Raw genomic sequence first — 20,450 nt, 5'->3', positions numbered from 1 at the left:
AACCAAACCAAAACACAAAAAAGCCCAGAGAAAGCTTCCTTGTCACACACACAAATTCTTCCTTTCTTAAATATGAAATAAACTAGGATGAAAATCATGTCAGAGTCAGCTTTCAGCCCAGGCAGATGTAAACATCTGCTGGGGAACCTGCACACTGACCACTCCATCTAAACTGCATCATTTGCCACTAAAACTCAATCAGGCTCAGAAGAAACCTAAGAGCATTGTGTTAGGAGCTGCAAAATATAGACCCCAAATAAACCAAGGAATAAGACTATAATTAAGATGGTGAGGACAATCCATTTCTATCTCAGGACTAAGCCTGTAGCCTGTCTGACAGAAGCCATTGAGAGCAGCATTCCCCATCTGGCAATCTGTGGAGTAACAAGACAGATTTGAACTAGTAAAAAAAATCTCTTCAGCCTCTTTACAGTAGGTAATCTCTGTTTAGAGTTTCAGCTTAGTTCATAGAATCATTAAGGTTGGAAAAGACCTCCAAGATCATCAAGTCCAAACTAAGACCCACCTACAAATTCGTTGCAAACAGAAGAAAACCCAAATCCACACATTTAACGTTTGAAGCTGTTCAGAAACTCAGACAATAAAAAGTATTGTACCACTAACACACTGGTCAAACACCACTTTAGAGTCTGTACGCCCACATTTTTCTTTTCTCAGCTTTCACTCAGATTTTACTGAACACAAATCCAGTGTTGTGCATCCAAATGGCCCAGCCTCAGTGGACCCAGACAGCAACAAGCCCAAAAATTTCCAAGAAAAGAAACAAACGTAGTCATATGTTCTTGCAAGTCCCTGAACTGCTGTGTGAGGTCACTGCCACCACCAACAATTCTAGAAGACAAAGCCATCACAAGCTGACTGCAGGTCCTCATTCCTACATGGACACCTAACACAGTTTTATCTTTGACTACTTCTACTCCTGTGTATCTTGTCCTTAGATGAGCAAGGAAAAAGAGAAGCATCTTCCACCATAAATAACCTGGAAGAAGCAAAAAATGACCCAATTCCACAACCCCAAGGCTTAGGGGAGTAAAAGTGAAGCTGCTCAAATGTTGCCCTACTCTCTTCAGAAAGAGGTCCTCAAACGTCAGGAGTTATTTTGGCCCAGGAAAGGCTTCACGATCTCTCAGGCTTTTCTGTTACCCAAAACATGCATCTCATTGCATAAGCAAGCGAAGTACAGCTATGTGCCATGGAAAAAAACGCAGCAGAAAAACTGGGAAAGCTCTGAAATGGAAAAGAATAAAAATGAGGACAAGAGAAGAGAGAGTTCTCTCCGCACAAGAGAACAGTCCAAAGTTGTTTCAAGGCATGGCTTTCAACTGAAATGTGATTTTCATAAAAGTACAAATTATACAAGCCACATCTGTGTCTAAATGAGACCTGCTCTTTAAAATTATCATACCTTAATAAAAAGCAGTGCACGAGTACACTTAGATACATAAAAATACACAGAAATGTATGATGCACTATCATAGAACAGGTACAGGCTTTAAAAAGCACATTGATGCTTTCCCTGTGAAATCTCCACTGCCAACTGGAATTATTTTTTTTTAAAGAACCATTTATAGTCTTAGCTCTCTTTCAGAACACAAAAGAAAAAACCACCACCAATAAAAAACTCTACCAGTGTTCTACAGTGACTTATAAAAAAACATGAAGTACTGGAGCTGCACAGCACCCCCGTCATACTTTGACACAGATCCTGCCAGGCTCATTAGGGAACTCTGCATCTTTCCATTACATCAGAAAGCTGCAGCATCTTACAGTCTTAAGGTAAGCAAGCTTAGTCCACAGATCCATCAGCTGCAGCTCAGCTTAGGTGCCAGGCAAGGTCTCAAAATTGTCCTTACCTCCCAAAAAGGTTGTGGCACATCTCTTAGTTTTCTTAACAAAATTCACTACTTTTGTTCAACAAGAAAGAAAATACAGTGCTGATGTAACAAGGCCTCACAGCAGCATCATTCTAGGGTAACTTTTTTATCCCCAACTATTATTTTTCCGATACACGAAGAATACAAACAACGCCAATCAAGAGATTAGGATCTTGGAAATGCGAGGGATCCAACAAAGTGCACGTGATTGGAATTGCAGCATGAGCTGGCATTCCATCCCCATCCAAAACTCTTCTCAGCCAAATGCTTTATTTAGGATTTTGAGTTGCCTTTAGAAGTACCAATGTACTCGTGTCTCCATTTTTCTCTACATCTAAACACAAACGCTTTTCCCAACTTTTGCTACAACAACTTGGGGTAAAATCGTCTTCCTGATTTATTTATAGGTGAAAATAATGTAAGCAAAGAGAACAGACATTACTCCTGCCTCAGCACAGTACATATAACACTTCGATTAACAAAGCACGTACACAAATTAGAAAGGAACTTGCTCTTGTGTTTCTTCCTTTCTCCCTTCATACTTCCTCTCAGATGATGGGAACATCCTTCCAAGTACTGACCTTCTCTAACTTGTGGCATATGCAGCATAATCTTAAATTGCTATTCCTTCCTCTCCAAATGAGCAAGTTCTGAGCATTAATGACAGAGGGGTCCACTAAAAGCTTTACACACAAACCTCAAGCGAGCACGTAACATATCACCGGGTGGCGAAGAACTACTTGCAAATACTTTCTGCTTTTCCTCTTTGAGGAAAAGCAGAAAAGGACTCACATCTAAGCTCATAAACTAGGTCTTCGTAGTGGTCAAGAAATTTGAGCTCACATAACCACTTTGTCCAATCAATTAATCCAGCAGCTACACAGTAATACACCTTCCGTATCAGACCCCCTGCACTAGGACACTTTGCAATCACTCCAGGTGTTTCACAGGTTTAACATGCTGCAGACCTATCTGTTAAAAAAATGCTCCATCAGTTAAACAAACACACAGTCAGGAACTGCACAGCCCAGGAGCCAGCCCCAGGAACCCCAGCTGACCTGCACGCAGGCATACAGAAGGCACACAGGAAGAGCCACTGTGCCCAGCGTGGCCACGCCGTGAGAGCACATGGTCCCAGCTGCACACACAGCAGAGCACAACTCAGGGGAGCTCCTCTTGCACAAGCACCAGGGCATGCCAGGTACTGCTTCTGACCTCACCGGCAGGCGTGCAGTGACAGGTTACACTTGGACAACAAAGTTACCCATCCTACACCTTTCCCCTGCTGCTGCACCAGAGCTTCCACACTGGAGGCGAGGACAGCGGACCTGTGAAATCATTTCCTAAACCACGACCTCAGTCAGTGTATGTAGGTGAAATAACTCCGGTTTTGCCCACCTGAACATGCTGATTTGAATACTGCAACACCTGAGGAGAGGACTGAATGCTCCCACCCCCAGGACCGTGGACGGCATTAACAGGTTTTTAGCTCTTCTATTCCAATGTGCAGCTTGACAATGTAGCTGAGGAAAATTCAGTGAGTATCTGCTCCCAGAAAATGCTGCCTCGGTCACCTCTGCCCTGCCATGCTCTCCTGCACCAAGTGCCTACACCTGCCTGTCTGCAGGACAGGCTATGCCAGGGGACTAATAAGCAAAAAAAAATCCTCCCCAGCCCTTCACCAAGATACCATGTGCAACTCCCACTGCAATCACAGAAGGGCTGTTACCACTAAACACCAACCTGGAGGTGAAAGGGAAGGAATGTTTCCTTTTGGGGGCTGAAAACCCACAGAATGGTCACTGTGACCCTTTGCATCTTGCCACCTCTGACCAAGGGCTCATTAATGCACAGGGCTGGAGCCCCTCTGCTCTGGAGCCAGGCTGGGAAAGCTGGAGGTGTTCAGCCTGGAGCAGGAAGGCTCCAGGGAAACCTTAAAGATCCTTCCACTGTCTAAAGGGGCTCCAAGAGAGCCGGAGAGGGACTTTGGACAAGGGCCTGCAGTGACAGGACAAGGAGGAAAGGCTTCCCACTGACAGAGGAGAGAGATGGATTGGATATTGGGAAGAAATTTTTCCCTGTGAGGGTGGGGAGGCCCTGGCACAGGTTGCCCAGAGAAGCTGTGGCTGCCCCATCCCTGGAAGTGTCCAAGGTCAGGTTGGACGGGGCTTGGAGCAACCTGGGATAATGGAAGGTGTCCCTGCCCATGGCAGGAGGGTGGAACAAGATGGGCTTTAAGGTTCCAACCCAAACCATTCTGTGGCTCTACAGAAATGGAGGGAACATCACCATATTCCTGCCCGTATACACAGGGAAGCACAAAAACGTTGGGAATTAATGAGAGATCCAAAGCGAGAGGTTTGAGGTTTCAGCTACAGTTAGGAATAGACATTAAAGCTAAAAAAAATCTAAAACCCAACTGTCTTTCCAGCGCATCCCGCCGCGCTAACCGGCCGTTTGGAAGCGCTCCCGAGGGAGGCTCCGCCGCCGCTCCCAGCGCAGGGCCCGCGGGGCTGGCGCAGCCCCCGGCCCAGGGCTCCGGGGGGCTCCGCCGAGGGGCGAAGCCGCCGCCGGCCCCAGGTCCCCTGAGCAGCACCGCGCCCGCACCACCCCGGGCGGGCGGCCGGAGCCGCCCGCGGCCTCCCCGCCGGCCGGGCCGGGCCGGGCCCCGCAGCGCGGCCGAGACGCGGCCCCGCTCACCCTCAGACAGCTCCAGCTCCAGCTCCGCCAGGCTCTCGCGCACCTCGGGCGGCAGCGGCACAGCCTCCAGCGCGCAGCCCCCGCGCTCCGCCGCCATGGCGCGGGCGGGCGAGCAGCGAGCGGACCCCGCGGAGCCGCCGCCCAGCGCTGCCGCAGGTGGGGCCGGGGCGGTCCCGGGCCGGGCCGGAGGGGAGGGAAGAAGGGTGGGAGGGAAGAAAAGAGGGAGGGGCCGCCGGGCCCCCGCCCCGCGCAGCCGCCGCCGCAGCCGGGGACACACCGCCCGCGCCCGGGGCGGGCCGGGCCGGGCCGCAGTAGGGCCCGCCCGCTGCCTCATCCGGCTGCTGCCTTTCTCCTTCGCCCTTCCCTTTTTCTTTCCTCTCCTTCCCCCTTCTCTCCCTTCCCTTTCCTTACCTGTTCCCACCCTTCCCCCTTTTCCCTTCCTTTCCTTCCTCTTCCCCTTCCTTTCCTGTTTCCCTTCCTCTTTCCTTTTCCCTTTCCTTCGTCCGTGCTCTGCTGAGATCACTTCCTGAAAGTACCGAAACTGCCCTTTCCCTCCCCACTTCTTTCCTCCAAACAGAAATTAGGAACTGTGACCGAGCGTGAAGCCCGGGCTCCTCCTCTCCGCCCTCCCCACCCCCCCAACCCACGGCGTGTCCCAGGATAGGATATGGAGATATTCATGCCACAGAATTCCAGTATGACAGCCTAGATGTAAAGTGGTGCCTGGGACTGTAATTAATCAATCAATCAATCAATAAATAAGTAAGTAAGTAAATAAATAAATAAATAAATAATAAGTCTTTCCTAAAGCCAACCGCCTCTCAAAGGGCACTAGAGACCAGGAGGAAACACTTGGTTTGGTTCCCCATGCAACCACAAGTTCCAGTGTGAGTGGGTGTGGCAATGCTGAACTTCTGGCATTCCTGCAGCCTCCCAATGACTCGGGCAAAGGCAAATCCAGGACCTTGCCTGTGGTCCTACCAGGACTGCTCTGCCAGTAAGAATAACTTTCCTGGAACCAGAAAACAGGCAAGAAATCTGGGGAGAAGTTTTCTGCTAACAACTGCTTTCTGTGCAAAACAGCTACCCCACTTGGGGTGATTGGGTTCACGTTGGTATCACATATGGGGTTTCCAATTTCTCTGCTTATGTTACTGAGGTCAACATGGGAGAGTGTGCCCTGTGCGACTGCCCTTCCGAGGGCACAGGCACATCACACCAGCACTGGGAAAAACCACACTGCTTAAAACTTCACCCCCGATACCAGGCAGAAATGTTTCTGCTTCCACTGTCCTTCAGAAAGCCGTCTGCGCTATCAGGGAGCTGATGGGAACGTAGCCACAGGTAACACCTATAGCTCAGATCCTGAAAGACTGCCCTGCCAGGGCTTGGGAAGAGCCCTGCATGTCTTGGGACATAAAAAAACCCCTGTAGATTGATTAAAAAATGTGCCAGTGCAAAGCCAAATTCCCTTGAAGCAGAACTATCCCTATGATGTGCCAACCACCCTTTAAAAGGTAATTTTTCATGTCCAACTAAAAGTGTCAGTTTTTAAAACTAGTCATTAATTTGGATTTGCAGTGTCAGTACTGAGTGGCTCACTCTGAGCAAAGGCCCTCTGGTATCACAGCCTTGCTTAAACATTGAACATTCAGGTGTGAGTATGCAATTACAGATTTGATTTAGTGCCAGTTCTGAACTCTGCTCTAGAAATGCACATTGTTCCCAACAGAGGATAAACTCATGCTGTGCTAAGCAAAAAGGGCACCCACACCATTCAGTGTGCAGTCTGACAATGCTGCATCGAGTCTTAAGACTCCTAGAATCTGATTTTTAAAAGAATTATGATGCACTGAGCCAGCATAAACTGTCAGTTCAAACTGGTTTAGAACTCTAGAGCAAAAGGATGAGGAGGCACGGGGAAAGGTCTTACCAACATCCACAGGCAGTAAATCACCAGTTTGCTGAAGAGCCAGGACGGCATCTCTGTTGTATCCAGCACGGTTCAGGTACAGCAGTCCATCAGGCTGGGCCCCATGTAATCCAGACTCTTCCTTCACTTAGGGCTGATCCTGGAGCTCCACAGCATTTCCTCCACATGGCACAGACACTCTTGGCACTGCTCACAGGCCACAAACTGCTCCTCCGCCCTACCCTGCCCCTCGACCAGGCTCATGTCCCACCCCACTTCTTGGAGGCCAGGCTCCTCTATCTTCAATCTTCTATCTCTACCACCTTTTTTTTCCAGAGAACTAAATGGTGATCTACCTGACAGATACATAAGGGCTTACTAGGACCAACATGGGATAAAAGAAGTTAAATAAGCAATAAAACAATCTGAGACAAACACCAATATATAACTGTCAATACCCTGTAGACAAAAATCTTGTAACAGGCTGCAGCAGAATAATCCACCTCCAGAAGAGATTTTTCTGATGCTCCAAAGTTAAATACCACATCTGCTTCAAAGGTAGATCATGTTTCCAGGGGTTTAAAATATTTCTGGTATTATAATTCTGCCTATACTTTTTCTAAAGAAATACAGAAGTATCACAGAAAGAAGTCTTATTCAGCATGATATTTGGAATCTCTCTCATTTTTGCACTGAGACATTGTGATTGGAAATGGATTTACCACCAGAATGCCTCTTTCCTCTCCTCTGACCAGCAACTTCATATACATTTGGAACTGCCCCCGTGAAGGTACCTGCACACAAGATATTGGACAGAGGATAGGATTTGCAACCAGGAGTTTCACTTACACTAGAGGTAGATACAGTTCAGAGGTTTTGTTTGGTAGGTTTGGCCAAAAATGCAGAGAGTTAAATAGAAGTTATGAGCCTTTTGAACTAGAGAAAGGAAGCTAAAAGTGTCCAGAGTAAATAGGACTGACTGAGGGAGGGAGAACTTACTTACTGTCAGACCAGAAGAGCAAACCCTAAATTCACAGATGGCTACAGGTATCTTTGATATTCGTGACAGTATTTGAGCTGTTCCTTTAGTCAGAATGATCCTACAGAAATATTAAAGCCCGAACAATTTCAGGAACAGCAAGATGAGTAAACAGGTAAGGTGAAAACAAATAACCATAGGATGTAAGAATTCACTAATGAAATGCCATTTTAATAATTTTTTTTACAAGGAATCCATCTATACACTCTAGAAAAATAAACACCACAGAGACTTTTTGCAGCTTACAATACAGTGATGCAGTCACACTTCAGCTGTTAACTTATAGTAATTTTACATGAGAATGTAAAACATCATTCTCAGAGAAAAGTCCATCTTAAGTACTAAAATATAATAAAAAGAGTCATATAAAAATCTGCTGTAAAAGCACTGCCCTTTATTCAGTTGCACAGGAGATTGATTGCAAGTGCCTCTGTTCAGTAAGGACCAGCTCAGAAGGAAGCAGTAACTCCCAGGACAGATTTCATAAGCGTTCCCATCACTTCTTCATGCTTCTCTGACGAGGAGAGCCTGGCACTTGTCCTAAATTTAAAAAAAAAAAACCAAATGAATATTAGAAAACTGCTTGTGTTATGAAGCGACAGGGTGCAGTTAGCAGCATGTAATTTTCTCAACGTGCTTCACACGAGCTACACTGAAAGCAATTCCCATTTTCACGAGCCACTTAGGAGCAATCCAAAAGAGGATTTGAAAGCTCACACGCCTGCCAAAGCAAACCTTTACACACTGGGCCCAGTGCTCCATCACAGGCCTGCTTTACCCACAGTGACAGCTCGACTTTGGCACTCCTGTGGTGATTCTGTTGCTGGGCAAGATCTTGTCACTGAGTAGATGTCCTAAAGTTCATTAGAAACTAGGAAGTCATTTGGCTCACAGAACTGTTCTAAAGGTTGCAATGTCACTCTGTAATGCCTGACATCATTGTCCTGGTACCATGGAGATGACAGAAATCATATGCACTTTCCACAGAATTTCTATTCATGGTGTCTCAGTTATGGAATACTTATTCCGCACTTGGAAGCAAAATACCTTCCTTCAATAAAGGCTATCAGGTTTCAAGTTTAAAATTTATTTATCTATCTGTATCTGCCATACAGCTGCAGTATTTGTGGAAAAGAACCCAACTCCCACAAAGTCATAGTAATAGAGTTTCTGGGTAAAGCCCTGCTGAGAATAATGTCCAAGTTCCCAAACTATTCCCATGGAACAGGTTGCCCAGAGAGGCTGTGGACTCGCCATGCCTGGAAGTGTTCAAGGTCAGGATGGACAGGGCTTAGAGCAACCTGTCTAGTGGAAGGTGTCCCTGCCCATGGCAGGGGGGTGGAATGGGATGATTTTTAAGATCTCTTCCAACCCAAACCCTTCTATGTGGATTGTCACTGCAGCTGCTGACTTTAGTGATATATTTGGGCAAAGGCTGAAGGACAATTACAGGAGGCAAGCCCACCTGGGAAACAGCAGGTGATGATGGTTATGCTTAGGCAAAGAAAAATGTAAGGTGTGTATGTGCAGTGTGGGAAGGAATCCAAACACACTCTACATCCCCTCAGTGCCACAGCTAAATATCGACCTGGTCAGCTTTTGGCTGCAGTCCAGAAAATAGGTGGAAGTGTTTTAAATAGCAAAGCTAAGGTCCACTACACTCCTTTGTGTGCTCTTTGATCAAGCTTAGAACTAGATGGCTGGATTTACCAGCCTCCAGATCTTTTTTTTTTTTTTTAATCTATTATGGAACAATAAGGAAGTGATAAATGAGGGAAGGACAGGAAGGGAAGTTTGTGCTGCAGAGAAAGCCCTGCTCAGCTATTACAACAGCTGTCTTTGACTCTAAAGCAAATTAACCCTATACAAAGCTTCATTTAAACTGCAACACTCATTTATTTAGACTTGGAAACAGGAGTGGGGACAGAAACCACATTAAATTCTTCAGCCTTATCTCTGAAAAATTTCACTATGAACTTATTTTGAGAAATGGACTAGTTTTAGATATGATTCACGAAAGTTTCAGAAACTTACTTAGTCGTCCCCTACCAATAATTATAATTATTCACTAAAATGATGTTCTTTATGGGCAATATGTACAAAGAACCCTGTGGCCGGAGTAAAGAGATTTCTCTGAACAATTTCTCTGCATTCCGTAGGCCTTGCTTGACATTGCTTCAGAAGCTGTAAGCTGTGATGTTTATACTTACAGACTGTGTGAAAATATGCGGTGTTTATACTTGTTAGCTGTGTGTCTAGTTATATGGTTTGAGAATATAGTATGTTTATAGTAAGAAAGCCTTGAGAAACTAGAGATAAAGGTACACCTGCAGATTTCGGAAAGCCCCTAAAGGCAGATTAATTAGGAAGGGCTTTGCATGCCAAGAATGATTTCAAGTCACATAGACAGAACATCAGGTCCAACAAACTGGAGACATGAGAGGCGTGCACAGACTGAGCTATCCAATCACCTTGTTGTGAGCGTGTACCCTGAACAAACTAAACTGTATAAAAGTTAACTGATTTAAATGATAAATCGGACATCGCTTTGATCACATTGATCATCTGCCTTGTCTCTGTACCTCTCCATCAACAGAACCTTGCACAAATCAACCCAGACTTCTGGGAGCTGTGGGGGCAAGAAGGTGGTTCTTACCTGGCTGCATCCCCCCCAGTCTTTGCTGGATAACCTCCAGGCGATGGATGTATTCTGTGAGTGATCGTTCGGGATCGTGAGGTGGCACAAGTGACTTTTCTGAAGCTGAACTTGGGGACGGATGCAATCTTAAAAAGGAAAACAAATTATTTTCTTCTTCTCATGCTATAGTCTCAAATATACACAGTAAAGTTAAATTCGTACAGGCAGGAATTCCGGGCAAAGAAAAGTGGAACAATAGTAAACACCACCACCACCAAAAACTTATGTATACAACAATATAGACTGGGTAGCTTTGTATACAGGGGAGTCAAAAGAAAGGATGTTTTGGTAAAAGCTGGAGTATCTCTGAATCTTTCTCTACTTAACCACAACACAAAGTCCCTTGGGCAAGAAAGATGCAGTTAGAAGTGAGTCCAAATGGCCAAGTGAGACAAGACCCTCTGCACAGAAGGATCAAGGAGGAGCTGCATCAAGGTGTGCATGCTCCTCTTCAGCAGAGAAAATACTACCTTGAAGGCCAAGGTTGAAAAAGGGGCCCCTTTAGATGGGTCTCCCTTCTGGGCATTAACAACAAATTCCAAATATTAGCAGACATAAGGGACACTGCTATTTGTAGTTTGGATTTACTCCTTTTCCTTGCACCTTTCCATTAGCAGGAGGTAGCTCCTATCCATCCCTTCCTTCTGTATAGCTTTGCCAGGACACAAGAGCAGCAACAGGCATTGTTTAGCCTACCTTGGATCCACATCAGACCTGAGCTGCCACTCACTCAGCCACACTGAGCATCAGCCAGGGCTGCTGCTATTTACCTCCTGTCACATACCACACAGGTGACTTTCCTTGGCAGGGCCCTCAGACCCAGACACGTGTCATGACAGAGGAACAGGGTGGGGCAGAATTAAGTCTTTTGGGAAATGCTTGCAGGTCTCCAACTCTCCAAGATGTTTTGTTAAATTCCATGCTAACCACAACACCACCTGGCTGTCACGGCAAGCATTGTCTGTGCCCCACATCAGTCAGCAATGCTAAAAAAACCTACAATAATTTGGAGAATCTCCTGTCTTTGCGTATCCCTAGATCACCGCAGCTACTTCTCTGCTGCTTCATTTTGAAAAAAATTCTTGCCTGATCGTTGGGAGTTTCTAATTTAGCCATGAGGTTAAGAGACAAAGAACACATTCCAAGGTGATGGGACTGAGACCAGCTACCTCCCATGTCAACTCCTGCAAAGGCAACAAGAATTGCCCTTCAGAGCAGGCTAGCAGACACAGCCTCTGTAAATTCTGTGCTCTGCCCAAATTAAGTTGGGGAACAGCACTAGGAATGCTCTCAGTCCAAGAACATCAGACACGATGCTTAAAGCAGACAAGAAGCTTTATTCTCCTATACCATCCTGAAAGAAATAAAAACATTTACTAGATCTAGGAAAACAAACTGCTCTTCTGGTTCAAGTCCCTCCTTTAACGAGTGGTTCCATTTTTATGGAAGGCTGTCTATGGGATGTCCGACTGACCTGTTGTGCGAGTGGGAAGAGGATCGGGGGGAGAGGCTCCCAAATCTTGCAATGCTGGTTCTGTGGCACAGCCCCATGTCCCTGTCCCGGGTAGGGGGAGAGCTGATGGGAACAGCCGGGGGCTGCTGCTCTTTCAGAACTTCTGTTCTAGCACCAGAGGCTGTGGCAAATAGGAAAGGGTTAAAAAACATGCGCTGGGAACCATTCAGAACAGGCTGTCAGAAACACATCCAATACACCCACGAGAACCACAGCAGAATACAGTAAAGTTTGGGTTTGAATGCAGATAAATACACTTTCTACAGCTAATTGGTTTTATGGTTTGGTTTGGGGTTTTTTTTTTGGTTTTTTTTTTAAACCAGATTTAACAGAAGTTCGACGCTATTTTGTAGTGAGGTTTTAGAAAGTTCAGCATTTGAGCATTCAAGTTTCCTAGGAATCACACGACAGTGGACTTATGCAAGAAGTTGGTGCTTTTTCTAAAAATAAATATTCCCAGCAATTTAGAAACAATGAAAATTATGTAGTATCAGGTAATGCAAAATACACTATTTCATCTGAATTTTGTTTAGTGTTGAAAAGGCACAAGTAATGGAATATTACATTAAGGGAGACAGTTCAAAGTACTGGGTGATGTATTAAGATGTTGCTTGAAATTCTTACAAAGACATCCATAAGTAACTCAAAGGAACAGTCAACTGTTCCTCAAGTAACTCAAGTCCTTACTGACCTACATCAGACCATCCATCCATCTGCTCCACAAAATAAACAGATTTTGACACTTTCAAATGAAACACATCACTAAAGAGAAATTACAATAAAAACAAGGCACTTGTCCAAACACTTACCTGTGTTACCTCCTACACTGTGACAAATGCTTTCACCCTGTGCGCTCTTCCTGCCGACTTTGTTCCACTTTTTCACCAAAAACTTTAACCTTAGTAAGAGAACAAATTTGTACAAGAATTAAAAATACGCAAAAATACAGTAAATTTTAACATTATTTGTATCGGTATAGAATACACTAAACAATGTAAGTAACAGTCCCTGGGGGAATGAAGGGACAATTCTTTAACTTCAGTCTTTGGAATGTAGGTTTATCCCATTTTACGCTGCAATGATCCTTGACCTGCTGGAAAGGCTTGCCTGTTTTGGCTGTGCTCCTCCTCTCTGTTCCCAATCTCTAGAGAGAGCTCTGTGGCAGCTCTTCCTACCTGAGAGGAGTTTGGAGGTCACTGCTGATATTGCCATCATTATGGTATTCACGTCAAAGACACTGTGTCATCTCCTGAAAGAAACTTGCTACTAATCGTTTTTACTAGACAAGGAAATCGCTCAGAAATAACCACCTATTACATTTAAAACTACTTTCTTTTTTATTAAATGGACTTAAAAGCCATTAGAAGATGGCATATTGTCTCACAAACAGCTAAGAAAACCCATTTGGTAGTGACAGAGCATGACAGAATCACGCCCAAGGAAACACAGGCTGCTGGATTCCAGAGAGAACCGTCCCTGACAGATCACGTTCTGATATAAGACAAACTATCCAGGAGACCAAGGAGGTCAGCCCTGAAAGGACTTCAATTTGTAATGGCTGTGTACTGGTTCCAAAACATACTGCAGCTTTTTCACAAAATTATGGAATGGTTTGGGCTGGAAGGGACCTTAAAGCTCAGCTCATTCCACCCCCTGCCATGGGCAGGGACACCTTCCACTAGGCCAGGTTGCTTCAACCTGGCCTTGGACACTTCCAGAGACAGCTTCTCTGGGCAACCTGTGCCAGGGCCTCACCACCCTCACAGCCCAATACTTCCCAATATCCAGTCTAAATCTACTCTCTTTCACCTTAAAGACCTTTTTTATTCATCTTTAGTTTAATATGGATCAAACTCGGACGACGAGTCACGTTTGAAACGGCTTTGGAGACTGCTTTTGCTTAACATTAATGCAGGACAAGCCGCAGGAGCTATCAACTTTAGAAATTCCCAAGGAAACACCACGTATGAGAGACAGGGAGTGTTTTTGCTTTACCTTGATATGGCGATGATGGCCCTGACCGCACACCTGAACCTGGTGAAAGGCCGGGACCGGGCCCCAGAGAGCTGCAGGTCTGCAGGCGAGGGGTAGATCCCCATACGGGCGATGAGAGAGAGGGTTGCCTGCTCACAGTCCTGAAATCCACCCAGAAGCAGCAAGAGGTATTTCTTCTGATAAACTAGAGCCTTTCTAAAGCTCTCTGCTCGAATGTACTTCCTGTATAATCTCTGTAACTGCAGAAAGAAAAGGAAAATTTCTGATTTTGTCACAGCTGCTGTTGCAAAAACCCAGCCACAAACAAGCTATCTTCAGGTCAAACATCCAGGTTGATACAATTCTGTACACAGGTAAAGAACATCCAAGTTTGGAGTGCCAGACTGCCTTAAATGTCCTGACTGCTTTCAAGCAAAACTGTGATACTCAAAACTCTAAAACAGCTTAACTCTTTAACAAAGAAAATAAAATGGGCTTCAAAAAAAAAAAATAGCCAGAAATCATGTGGGGAGAGATGCCTATCAGACTTGATTACAATCAAGATTAAAAAGTATTTAAGATTAGTGGGGTGGGGTTTAAAAATAATGGGTGTTTTCTATTTTCATGCTTAGACAAGAAATCTGAGTTTCCCCTCTCATTTACAAGTAGAAAGTCCAAAGATCCAGGTTACTTTTGGTGCAAGAGTCTGTCTGCCACCAAGGAAGTTCCAAAGGAACTTCTCTGATGAAGTATATATGGGGAAAGTTTCTAATTTAAAATAATACAAAAAACTGTTAATCTATAAAATCATTTTTTAAAACAGCAATTGAAGATTGCAGCAATAAGTGAAAGATAAATACCATCATCTGATAGATCCTTTTATCCCCAGCAAATCAGGTTGAAATGACATCTCCTGAAATGACACTGACGGCTCTCCAAGCTCCAGACAGCCCCTTTTCTGGCCATCCCCATCATTTTACCTTAGGATTGGAAGTTTCTACCACTGGTTTGTTTTCAATTTCAGCATTTGCTTTTGCCAGTTGGGATTCAGCCTGTTTCAGTGCGTTCTGCAGTACGTTCCTCTCTCGCTGCCAAGCCTCTCTTTCCAGCTCTTGAACAGAGTCACCATCACCTGTAGATCTGATCTAAAACAGAAATCAAAAGGAAGTGAGCCACGATGGGTTTTGCACATTACTTCCACAATCAAACATCTCAAAACGAGTAAACCCCAACTTTATGACAAATTAAAACATAATAATAATGAGCCTGAAAATCAGCAATGGCATTCAGGTGTTAAACAGCACAATAGGAAACTGAACTGCATGAGAAGCCCTTCTTAAGAAGTAAGGAATTTTTGTTCATCAAGCTGTCTCTTCTCTGATCAGCCTTGCAGGGATCCCATTCCCTTTAAGAACGGTCTCCTGAACCTTTCGAAAGGGAAACACATCATCTGACTTTATTCTATATCCACAGGCAGCACAGAAATTGTGAAGAAAGATGACTGTGTACATGCAAAAACAAGTTGTACATACAGCAAAACCAAGCTGTGAAGCATCTACAGAAATAAATTCTTAAAAAAAAAAAAAAATCACATTCAATCCTTAGAAACTGTTGCCCAGAGAAGCTGTGGCTGCCCCATCCTTAGAAGTGTTCAAGGCCAGGTTGGATGGGGCTTGGAGCAACCTGGTCTAGTAGAAGGTGTCCCCACCCATGGCAAGGGGTAGAACGAGATGAGCTTTAAGGTCTCTTCCAGCTCAAACCATGCTGTGATTCTGTGAAATTAAGTTTTGTGGTAAGTCATCTCTTGTAAGAATGAGACTCAGGACTCCAGGTCCAACTCTTCATGAAAGTTCTGCCTTCATAACCCTCTTTGTATCAACTACAAATGTAGTGGTCAACAGTTACATCAGTGCACGGTGTAGATCATAAAAGAAATAAAAGTAATTTAAGGCAGTTAATGTTTTATCCCTTGAAATAAAATCTATACATTAGAGAAGTATACACAACTGAGCCCAGTTTCTCCTAGCAACTTATTACAGCCTAACAAGGTTGTGCTGAACTATCTGAAGGAGTTCTACATGATACTTCTATGCACTTGATATCCACTGCACCACGTGGCATCTGATTGACCAGATGACTCCATATTCACTTGGGTAGAGATTTTTCACTCTGTCATTCTGCCAGGTTCCCTGTCCATTATTCCCCCATTTATCACAACTCAAAGAGATAACAGCAGTGAATTCCCTTTGATCTCCAGACCATGTGGTTCAGTACATTAAAGGAAGGAGATATTCAGGAAGGAGACTGAAGGAAAAGGTGATTGTGGAGGAAAAAAAAAAAATCCAAGCCGGAAAAGAGAGCAGAGAAGTCTATGTAGCTATGTGACTGCAAAGCTGACAGAAGGAAAATATTTACTGTATTTTGTAAGCAGGTAGACACAGGGAGAGTTACAACATGCCCAGGCAGCTTGTCACACATTAGACTTGTGCTACAAGAGCACAGGAGGGCAGAAGCTATAAAACCATCTTCATGTATCAGACAGTCCATAACTCCTTCTCAAAGCTGTGTTTTCTAGAGATCAAGCAGGTGAGAGAACAGAAATCTGAATCAAACAGAAGCCAAAGACTGTTAGCCCTAAATCCCTAAATTTTGGCTGAAATGTGGTAAAAGATCTCTGTCTATTACAAGAGAAAGACTTAAAAGTGCAAAGTTATATGGGGAATCAGATGGAATCTAAAAGTTATGTTTTCATGATGTATTTTGTATCAATAGACCTGAGCTCGGTCTTTGATAATCCATGGGATTGTGTAAAATATTTGCAATACTGCAAATATAAGTCAGAAGAGCCCTCCCAAGGTGACAAACCACTATTGTGCTTTTTTGGAAAGTACTGGACATTTTGATGAAAAACAACTGTCTCTGGATGCTTAAGACACTGCAGCAACACATCCCAGGGCTTGTGATCCTTGGACATGCTACATATCTAAGAAAAAATTGCTGTCAGAAGCAGACCCTGGAATACAACAAAACAGCAAGAGTCAGATATTAAAACTTGTTAATAGAATGGTAGTGTGAGTACAGGAGTACACCTTCCTTCCCATTGCCAAGGCAAACCAGAATTTTCCTCAGAATGTTTTATTCAAAAACAAATGGGAGGGAGGAAAATCAATCAATCAATCAATCTATCTATCTATCAATCAACTTACACGTGTGCTGCAATCCAAAGAATACAGAAAACCTTAGTGATAATCAACAAATACATGCTATTTTCCTTACCTGAGATGCAGGAGACAATAAATCTGATTTTAGTTCCCTTAAGGTCTGTAGTAAAGAGGCCACAGCTTCATCATTTGATGCAGACCAATCGTGAACCGTTCTGTTAAAAAGAAATACCTTTTCAGTATCAGGTTGATTTGTAATAATGTTAAAGCACATTTGATTCTTTCTCCCTACTGGATGACCTTTAAGTTCTGAGGCTTTACTCATGCACTATTCATCACACAAACTACCAAAACCACAGAAATTAGCAAGTTCCATTAATTTTTAAGAATTAAAAGAGCACAGGGCTCTCAGCCATGACCGACACAGGTTAAGAAGCAGGATGGAAAGTAAACCACTGTTTTATGAACTCACTTATCTAGAGTTTTATAGATGAACTCGTTCAGATGCACAGCTACAAAGAGCAACTGCTGCCTTATCTTCTCCAGCTGTTGCTGCTGCTGCAAATGGGGTTTTCCAGTTTCTTTTGTCACAGCCTGTCTGGCATTCCCATCTTTGTTTGAGGTACACAACAGCTCTCGCTGACAGTTTGAAGTTGGAGGATTTCTTTCTCTTTCTTCTAATACTGCCAGCATTTTCTGCAGTTCTTGAATTCTTTGTTCATCCCTCTGGTGCTGCCGTTCCAAGTTTTGCTATTTGAACAGAGTAAGTAGTAGTTAATTGCATCTTATGCATACACAGACATCACACCTAACCAGCATATCCATCTGGGTGTTCCTTAACTCACAGATCACTTTTGGGGGAAGGCCTAGAGCACTGCCTTCGGGGGCCACCAGGAAGCCATTTAATGACACTGGAGTGGGCATTAACTCCATCCACCTTCCTACTGGCAAGTCTCCACAGAGCCTGCAAACCTCTCTCCTCTGGTACAAGTGAAGGAGCTGAGAAACTAGAAGGATGAAACCAATACTGTCACAAGCCATGATTAGGAGCCCAGTTCAAAATAAGGGCAATGGCATGAAACCCAGTTTAGTCCCATCCTAAGTAACCCCTATTCTTCTCCACCTGTGAATAACCAGCAGTTCCCAGCACAGGTAAAGATATAAAGATCAACCTCTGTCAATAAACCCAGACACAACCCCCTGAAAACAGCACTGAGAAATGCAGGAAAAGAGCTCATCTAATGCGTTTTCCAGAATGCTTTGTTTAACAGAGGGAAACATTTCAATTAAAGAACATCATCCACAGGGCTAAATCCCAAGGGGTGGCTTTTTCAATCTAAGGCAAGACTCACACAGACATTCTCACCATTCTCTCCTGATCTCTCTGCCAGTCCTTCCGTTTCTCTAGCTCTGTCTGTTCCTGCTGTCTCCACTCTCTCTCCCTCTCCTCTTTCTTATGCTTATCTTGCTCTTTCAGCATCTTGAAGAGCGACTGCAGTTGTTCCCAGTCAGCTTTCATCTTGGCCTCTCTTTCCTTCTGGGCCTCCAAGGAACGGATCACCTCTTGCTTTTGAGCCTGAAGAGACTCCAGCGTGGCTCGCAGTTTGTCGCTGACCTCCCTCTCCTTCTGGGTTTCCTCACAGCACATCTGTACCTCAGCCTCCAGCTGCCTTTTGGACTGAATGGCCTTCTGGTGCATCTTCTCAATAAGAGCAGCTAGCTCCACAGTCCGAGACCTCTCTTCTTCCAGCTGGGCTCGGAGCTCTTGGACGAAGGCTTGTTCCAGCAGCAGCTCCCTGTGCTGACAGGAAGCACCTTCTTTCACTCTCATGCTCAGCTGCTCTGTCAAAACACGTTCGTGGTTCAAGGAATCCAGGAGCTCCAATGAACGGTTCTTCTCAGCATCCAGGTTTTTCTGTAGCTCCCGGAGTTTGGTCTGTTCCTGGGACAGCAGCGCTTCACAGCGGGAGTGCTCGATCTGCAGCTCCTTGCGGAGATTATCGGTCACTGTTTTCTCGTGCTCCAAGGACACGACCAGCTGCCGATTCTGCACCGCCTGCACGTCCAGGGCAGCCTGCAGCTCCTGGGCAGGACAGGGGAGAACACATCAATATGCCAGCACAAGCACTCATTTGTGGGGCTGGCTTGGCATTCGGCAACTTCCAGCCTCCTGTTTTAACCAGGAAGATATTCAAGACTTACAATAGAGTAGTTCAGGTATTAAAAGATGAATTTAAAACTATGAGTGACAGAAAAATGCCCATTAGCAACCTGGCACCAAGTAACAAACCCAAAGATTGTCATGTTAATATATTTGCCAGTACATTATTTCTTCTTCAATTAGTAAAAGCCTCATTAGGAAATCACTATTCTTTGCATCACTCAGTCCCATTAATAAGTGACATCTGAAGCAGCAATAACTCATGTTGTTTTAAAAAGAAAAATCCAAGCAGTAAGAGTAGATGTAAAACCTTGGGATTTTGCAGCCCATCTCTTTAAAGCACAGAGACTGACAAAAATAATCACAGAATGGTTTAAGTTGCAAGGGACCGTCAAGACCATTTCATTCCAACTCCCCTGCCATGGGCAGGGACACCTTCCACTAGCCCAGGCTGCTCCAAGCCCTGTCCAACCTGGCCTTGAACACTTCCAGGGATGGGGCAGCCACAGCTTCTCTGGGCAACCTGTGCCAGGGCCTCCCCACCCTCACAGGGAAGAATTTCTTCCTTATTCCTAATCTAAATCTACCCTCTTTCATTCAGTTTAAAATCCATCCCTAGGTCCATTTTGGGAGCCAGCCTCTCTTCAGAAGGAAAGGCAGAGACTGAAGGGGCAGTTCCAGGGCACTTGCAGACAGTCAGACATAGCACTGCTGTCCTAGGAGGGGGGGTTTACCCTGCCTCTCCCTCCCAGCACCACCTCTCCCTCTCCTCTCCTAGAAAGCCAGGTCAGATGGCAAGTGGCAGCAGCCCAATTCCATAACAGGGCTTTAAGAGATGATTGGTGAAAGCCAGACTAATCTGCTGTACAACTACCCTTAGGGCAATGCACTTTCCTCCTGGTCTCTGCCCTCCCTGCATGAGCAGCTTTCCAAAAAGATGGAGGATGTTAGCAACATGTCCTACCATGCAGCAATAACAAAAATCCCAACAAAACCCATCCACAAACCTAAACACCTACCAGAAAGGGGATGGGAGAAGCCAGGCTACAAGGAAATAGTCAGAATTGTGTTTCCTCGCGACATTTAATTAGAATTGTTTGGAGTTCTTTGATAGAGATTAGTTTGGGGATTTAAGTTTAAAAAATAGTTTATGTTAAATCTTCTTCCTTTTCCAGTCACTGTAGGCTTTTTAAAAGCACTGAGTCATTGCTATCACAGTCTTGGAGAGAAAGCTGCTCACTTGTTTTCTGTTCAATTTAGAAGGGAACAAGACTTTGTTTAACCTCCAAAAATGAATGTTATATTGGAAAGGCTCCAGTTGCTCTCTGCCAAGCCTATGTATCAATGGGTGGTTTTCTTTATAATCTCAATGATCATACATGTCACACCCTTATGGC

At 44.5% G+C, this 20,450-nt stretch overlaps 2 protein-coding genes across 16 annotated transcripts in view; both read right to left on the bottom strand.

The window, feature by feature from the left end:
* The window catches only part of DIP2A (disco interacting protein 2 homolog A), an 82,596-nt gene extending 77,652 nt beyond the window's left edge, over nucleotides 1-4,944 (bottom strand). For all 6 annotated transcript variants that reach the window (XR_010431786.1, XR_010431787.1, XM_064660134.1 and 3 more), the window contains exon 1: nucleotides 4,596-4,944. Coding sequence is in view for 4 of the 6 variants with exons in the window: in XM_064660134.1 (XP_064516204.1) it covers nucleotides 4,596-4,929 (334 nt within the window). In the remaining 2 variants the exon portion in view is untranslated. The remainder of the gene's footprint in view (nucleotides 1-4,595) is intronic.
* Nucleotides 4,945-7,696: 2,752 nt separating this feature from the next.
* The window catches only part of PCNT (pericentrin), a 75,434-nt gene continuing 62,680 nt past the window's right edge, over nucleotides 7,697-20,450 (bottom strand). For all 10 annotated transcript variants that reach the window (XM_064660125.1, XM_064660126.1, XM_064660129.1 and 7 more), the window contains 9 exons: nucleotides 18,259-18,975; nucleotides 17,365-17,642; nucleotides 17,008-17,107; nucleotides 14,712-14,876; nucleotides 13,753-13,991; nucleotides 12,567-12,655; nucleotides 11,719-11,878; nucleotides 10,203-10,330; nucleotides 7,697-8,086 (listed from right to left, as the gene is read on the bottom strand). In XM_064660125.1, coding sequence (XP_064516195.1) covers nucleotides 8,043-8,086; nucleotides 10,203-10,330; nucleotides 11,719-11,878; nucleotides 12,567-12,655; nucleotides 13,753-13,991; nucleotides 14,712-14,876; nucleotides 17,008-17,107; nucleotides 17,365-17,642; nucleotides 18,259-18,975 — 1,920 coding nt within the window. In that variant the 3' untranslated portion in view covers nucleotides 7,697-8,042. The remainder of the gene's footprint in view (nucleotides 8,087-10,202; nucleotides 10,331-11,718; nucleotides 11,879-12,566; nucleotides 12,656-13,752; nucleotides 13,992-14,711; nucleotides 14,877-17,007; nucleotides 17,108-17,364; nucleotides 17,643-18,258; nucleotides 18,976-20,450) is intronic.

This window comes from Pseudopipra pipra, chromosome 7 (assembly GCF_036250125.1).
Source record: "Pseudopipra pipra isolate bDixPip1 chromosome 7, bDixPip1.hap1, whole genome shotgun sequence".
In the NCBI taxonomy this organism is placed as follows: Eukaryota; Metazoa; Chordata; class Aves; order Passeriformes; family Pipridae; genus Pseudopipra; species Pseudopipra pipra.
The sequence above is the reverse complement of the archived record's forward strand: the minus strand, read 5'-3'. Positions and strand labels throughout refer to the sequence as shown.